This window comes from Dipodomys ordii, unplaced genomic scaffold (assembly GCF_000151885.1).
Source record: "Dipodomys ordii isolate 6190 unplaced genomic scaffold, Dord_2.0 Scaffold255, whole genome shotgun sequence".
NCBI lineage: Eukaryota > Metazoa > Chordata > Mammalia > Rodentia > Heteromyidae > Dipodomys > Dipodomys ordii.
The window spans coordinates 222,002-227,485 of record NW_012267471.1 but is presented as its reverse complement, the minus strand read 5'-3'; the positions used below and the strand labels follow the sequence as shown (position 1 = coordinate 227,485).

General features: G+C 39.4%; 1 gene segment (V, D, J or C); it reads left to right on the top strand.

The window, feature by feature from the left end:
- Window positions 1-205: 205 nt before the first annotated feature.
- On the top strand, window positions 206-1,007 carry LOC106000972. The segment is given in 2 exon segments: window positions 206-308; window positions 676-1,007. Coding segments are annotated over 2 exon segments (381 nt in total).
- Window positions 1,008-5,484: the final 4,477 nt, after the last annotated feature.

Below are 5,484 nucleotides of genomic sequence, written 5' to 3'. Positions count from 1 at the left end.
TTCCAGACTTTCACAGTGGGGTCCCTCCTAGTACCACAGGTATCATGGATTTTTATTGATTATCATCAAACTCAGAACACACTTGACACTTTTCTCCGAAGAGCAGGCTTTACCTTCCCTTTTTCTTTCCTCCCACTGCTGCACCCACCTGGCTATTTGCATATTGCTCTCTAAAGAGGACCTTCCTTTCTAAATCTGAGATAAAGGCTCAGATCTGAACTTGCCTTGATCTGTCAAGACTCCTCATTTTACTCCAAAAATGAAGTCCTTGTCTCAGCTCCTGTGGCTGTTAATGCTCTGGATCCCTGGTAAGGACAAAGGGAAATGAGCAATGAGAGAGGGCAGAAGGGAGAGCTTTCAAGGCCCAGTTGTGCCTTATCTGTGTGTTAGATGTTCATGATAAGACAAATAATGTGTAGGTCTGAGAGAGTGAGAAACATTCCAGAATGAGTACCTGTGCTTGGGTAAAGATTCTGCTGGGAAGGAATACTGTCATTGACTTCTACAGACACTTTTGTGCTTCAAAAATATATCTTTTTAATATTTAGTATTTTGAGTTTATAAATCAAATCATGACTATGAACAAGAGACAATATTTATCTAAATAATAGTAATAAACACATGGTTCTCTATGATTATATATAATCTTGCACTTCGGTCTTATTCTAATTTCAGGTTCCAGTGGAGATGTTGTGATGACCCAGACCCCGAGTTCCCTACCTGTCACCCTTGGACAGCTGGCTTCCATCTCCTGCAGATCTAGTCAGAGCCTTCTGTATAGCGATGGGAACACCTATTTGGACTGGTATCTGCAGAAGCCAGGCCAGTCTCCACAACCTCTGATCTATTTGGTTTCCAAACGAGCATCTGGGGTCCCAGACAGATTCAGTGGCAGTGGGTCAGGCACAGATTTCACACTGACAATCAGCAGGGTGGAAGCTGAGGATGTGGGAGTTTATTACTGTTTTCAAGCTACACATGATCCTCCCACAGTGATACAGCCTTGAACAAAAACCTCCCATCTGGCTGGGTGAGCTGCCCTCATGGCTGGCTGGTCTGGGGAGCAGACCAGCAGATTGTGTGAGTCTGCGTAGGAGGAAGATGTTGAGATCAATGTGAGAGTGACTCTGAGTGGAAATGAAGAATCTGTGACAATATGACAAAATACAATCTATAATGACCAGGAGAACAATTATCTGAATATAAAGACCAGGAGACTTCAGATAAACCATAAGGAATTTTTGAAAAATGTCTCTCTTTATTAGTATTAGAACCAACCTATGATCTATGAATCAAATGACTTCTTTGTAATGAAATTCTTAATACTTCCTTCAAGCACATCCAAGCCTACAACTTTAGCCTATCCTGTGTTTTCTGTTCAGAAGAAGCCCAGTTGTACCTTATCTAGCTTCTGCTCTGTGTGTTCATCAAACCCTGCCTAACCATCAAACCATTAGCAGAGTTTAATCATTGACTCTTGGTTGGTTCAACCTGAGAAAGTTACAAAATTGCACACAGCCAGTGGTCTCTGCATTCTGTGTCTTGGGGCTCTGGATCTAATTAAGAGAGTGGATTGGGGTCAAGCCTGGGAATATGCTTCATATGTCCCAGAAGTCTGAGACTGAGCCCTTGTTCAATGGGCACAGCATTCACAGTCCAACCTGTTCAACCTCCATGACTTCATATGAAAACCATGTCAAGAGGGAATCTTTCATATTTAAGTGTGTCTGGTATCCATTTCCATCACTTTCAACATTTATCATTTCCTTGTAATGGGCCTTTCAGAGTTCCACAGTTCCACTTCCAGCCTTTTCTGCTTATGTGGTGCTAAGAAATTGAACCCCGGGCCTTATGCATGCGAGGCAAGCACTCTACCACTGAGCCACCTTCCCAGCCCTGCATGAGACTCTTATCTCCAATAAACCACTCAGAAAACCAGAAGTAGCACTATGGTTCAAGTGGTAGAGCTTGTCTTGAGTTGCAGAGCTGAGGGATTGTGCTCAGCCCGAGAGTTCAAGCCCCATGACTGACAAAAAACAAAATCTTGAAACGATACACTTTTAACACTAAGCACATTCATTTACAATAATACATTTATAAATCACCAGTGCAGAACTGTTCATCAGAACAAAGGGCTGATTATTAATGCCAGATCTGATTAGCTCAACAAAAATCAGCGCTACTCAATACAAGCACCATAAATGCCACTGTCGACTCAAAAAAAAAAAAAAAGAAGAATGAGACGAAGACGAAGATGAAGACAATGACGACGGACGGCGAGGAGGGGGAGAAAGAGAAGGTGAGGAGGAGGAGTAAAAGGAGGAGGAGGAGGAGGAGGAAGAAGAAGAAGAAAAAGTGGGAGTCTCCATGTAAAACCAGTGTTAAGAAGCATGAAGAAATATCTTGATCAGGACAGAACTAGAGAAAGATCTGAGTGAATACAAACTGTTGCTTTTCTTGTCCCTGCTCAGAGCAGCGATACAAGAAGTGCAGTTGTAACTTACCCTGCAGCTTTGATATACAGATCTTACTGCTGGCATGATAGCAAAAATCCAAAACATGGTGTTGCATCCTGGGTACTGACCTCTTTTGCTCTTCCAGGGGCATGAACTTTATGGGAACTTTTAAGCCAACAACCTGACAGGATCCAGTTCCAATGAGAAGAATACTATTCACAGTTTTAATGGCTGCTTTGGCATGTACCTTCTCTGTTTCCTTTCATTTATTTCCACCAGCCATATTTGTGACTTACTGACTTACAAATATGCAGAGGGGTAAAGAAGGATGGATGGGATGACATTGTTCAAGACACATAATACCCATAAATTGGCTCATTGAACTTAAGTCCCTTTGTACTACTAAAAGATAATACAAATATTTATTACTAAAGTCTTTAAAAAAAAGAATATACTCACACAGAACTGGTCTACTTACAAATTAAATGATAATGTGTTAGAATATATAAATAGAAATTTTTTACTTATAATTAGTGAAGAAATGATTAGGACATTAAAGAATTATAATGTTAATTGTTTATGTAACATCATTTTGAGTTCTCACAAATTGAGTATGAACATTAGGAACCCACAATGGGCACTTCTCCATGTGGTCTTTTCTCTCTAACATAGTCTGACTGTGGTGAAGCTCAGGACTCACCCTGTGCACTTGTGGACAGAGCAGCAACCTGCTCACTGGAATTCTGGAGAGCACAATGAAATTGCCATCTCTCTCCCATCCTGCCCTCTATGATCTCTGGGATGTGCCCAGTGTATCCAATTTGCTTTACTTAAAAGTCTTCAGTGTGTTTTTCCCTTTCCTGCTCTGACTCCATGAACATAATTCATCCTCATTGATCACACGACTGTGACATCTTCAGAGTTGCCTCTCATGTTCTCTCATATTCTTTTCCACTGTTGACTTGTAGTTCAGACTTCACCCTACGAATCCTGATGGGGCAGTCAACATGGGCAGGGATTTGGGGCTACAGATCCTAATGTAAAATAAGATACTTGGGAACTTGCACATTGGGAGATGTGGTCCATTGTGAACAGACTGCCAGTGCCTTGAAATCTGGGTGGGGAGCTGCCAAGCTTCAGACAGTAAGGATTTTTAACATCAGCCTCAGGGCTTTTTTCTTGTTGGGTTTGCTTACCATCTAATGGTAGGTATTTGAACAGCAGCATACATGGTCTTTTGTTAGGAGTACTTAACATTTTCACTCTAAAACTTTTCATTCATATTCATGAACATGATCCTATTCTGTCCACTAATAAATAGGCTTCCATAGAAAACTCAAATGTCTTCTGTCATCAATCAATTTTCTCAATATTAAGATTTCAAAGGGAATTTTGTAATTGAAATGATCACAGGACAGTTAAAGTATATTTTATATAATCCATATTATAAAACAAAGGTATGTTTTTGGCCAAAAGAAACCTCTGGGAAACCTTCCAAGATTCATTGATAAGGAACTGGGGATAGCTGACTGCATGAAGCCCAGGAGCTCATGAAAACTCTGTGCTGAGCAATTGAGTGGAGGCCACAGCTATGGTCGCTAGGGCCCAAGGGGATCCTGGATGACATCTGATTCTTTCATATGGCTCCTTCAGCCCACTCTACCTCCCATTTGCTCTTGGTTCTGAGGAAGGAGGAGTGCTTGCCTCAAGAACTCCAAGCCTGCACCTGCTTTATACATTTTCCTTTACCTTTAGTGTCCTACCTAATTGCTAGACAGTTTTATACTTTTGATAACACCTCTTTGGCAGTGATTGCATTGACTTAGTGTGTAGAACAGTAGGATTGTGGGTGTAGGACACAGCAGGACCAAACTGGTCAGAAGCTTGCTGCTAGATACATCAGTTATGCCCCTGTTCTTGATACCATAAATGTCAACATCTTCCAGCAAATGACCAAACTGATTGATGACATCAGAAGAGAACAAAGAAGAGATGGGCTTTAGCACTCATCATTAAAAGATGAGAAAACAGCACTGTGGGAAAAGACATCTGAGGTCATATTTAAGACAGAAACAGTATTCCTGTGTAGCCAAAATGGGCAGATTAGGGAAGGCCATACTTCAAAGGAGGAAAAAAACAAATGTGGGAATAAAGCTCAGTTTTATGCATGTTTGTGTATTGTTATTTAACATGCTTTAATTATTGAATTCAGGCTGTATAGTTTGGTGATATAATAAGTGACAAAACTGTATCACTTGGTGAATTTAGTGATTTATTTCTATATTTAAGATACAATTATTATTTTGCGTTGCTAATATTTGTTTATGTGACTTTAGATATTTTAGATATTTTTCTAAACCTATCTAAAGAAGGTAATTAGCTCCTAATTAAACAGTAAAGAGATAAATTTGGAGTGCATGCTTTTAGTATTTACCAGTCATTTTGGGAGATCACATGGAAGTTAGTAAAGATATAATATTGGCATACAGAAAATTTCTGATTTACAGCTCAGGAATAGACCGCTGAACTGATGTTCTGAGAAGTATTTAACATAGAACATAAATGGAAAGACAACAAGTACTTGATACTTTCTCTCCTTTTATTGGAATAAATCCATGACAGGATTAGTATTATTCTCTTTTCTTCTTCACCCTCTTCTTTTTTATGTTTTTATTGCAAAAATACTGTACAGAGGGGGTTACATTTACATGAGTAAGGTAATGAATATATTTCCTATCGAGCATTGCTACCTCCTCCTTTGTTTTTCTTCTACCATCCCTTCCGTCCCCATTCTTCACCCTTTTGTTACTGTTACCTGATAATAATTATACAAAAATAAGAATTTAAAAACAAATGCGTTTACATAATGATTATCCTATGTACTTCTAACTTATCCTCAGGAAGGCATGGAATGGTAAAATACTTTTTATAATGCATTATTGTTAAAGGCAAGGCTAATTCATTAGATTAATTTGTTATGGTATATCATGAAAGAAATGTTGCTGGCCCTGGTGGCTCATACCTATAA